Consider the following 435-nt stretch of genomic DNA (forward strand, 5'->3'; position numbering starts at 1 on the left):
CCCCCCCCCCCCCTTTTTTAACAGAAAACAACTGTCTGTAAGCCAGAAATTTACTTGTCTGTTTTTGCAGAGCTTCCTTTACTTCCTTGTTTCTCAGACTGTAGATGAGAGGATTGACCAAGGGAGTGAGAATGGTATAAAAAACAGCGAAACCTTTGTTTAGAGATATTTGGGTATTGCGATGAGGAAGTACATAAACAGTTAATATTGACCAGTAAAAAAGTATCACCACAATAAGATGTGAGGAACAAGTGGAAAAGGCCTTTTTCCTTCCAGTGGCAGAAGGAATTCTCATGACCGTGCTAATGATGTAGAGATAGGATGAGAAGGTCAGCAGAAACGGAGGCAGTGAGCACACACCCGCCACAACAGAAGTGACAAGCCCTGCCACGCGAGTGTCACTACAGGAGAGCTTTATCATGGGGACAGAGTCAC

The 435-nt window shown here is 44.1% G+C and overlaps 1 protein-coding gene across 1 annotated transcript in view; it reads right to left on the reverse strand.

The window, feature by feature from the left end:
- LOC104516984 (olfactory receptor 1020-like) overlaps positions 1–435 on the reverse strand; it is a 4,327-nt gene that overhangs the window by 3,323 nt on the left and 569 nt on the right. The window contains exon 2 of the mRNA XM_010161509.1: positions 55–435. Coding sequence (XP_010159811.1) covers positions 55–435 — 381 coding nt within the window. The remainder of the gene's footprint in view (positions 1–54) is intronic.

Source organism: Eurypyga helias, unplaced genomic scaffold, assembly GCF_000690775.1.
Source record: "Eurypyga helias isolate BGI_N326 unplaced genomic scaffold, ASM69077v1 scaffold10491, whole genome shotgun sequence".
In the NCBI taxonomy this organism is placed as follows: Eukaryota; Metazoa; Chordata; class Aves; order Eurypygiformes; family Eurypygidae; genus Eurypyga; species Eurypyga helias.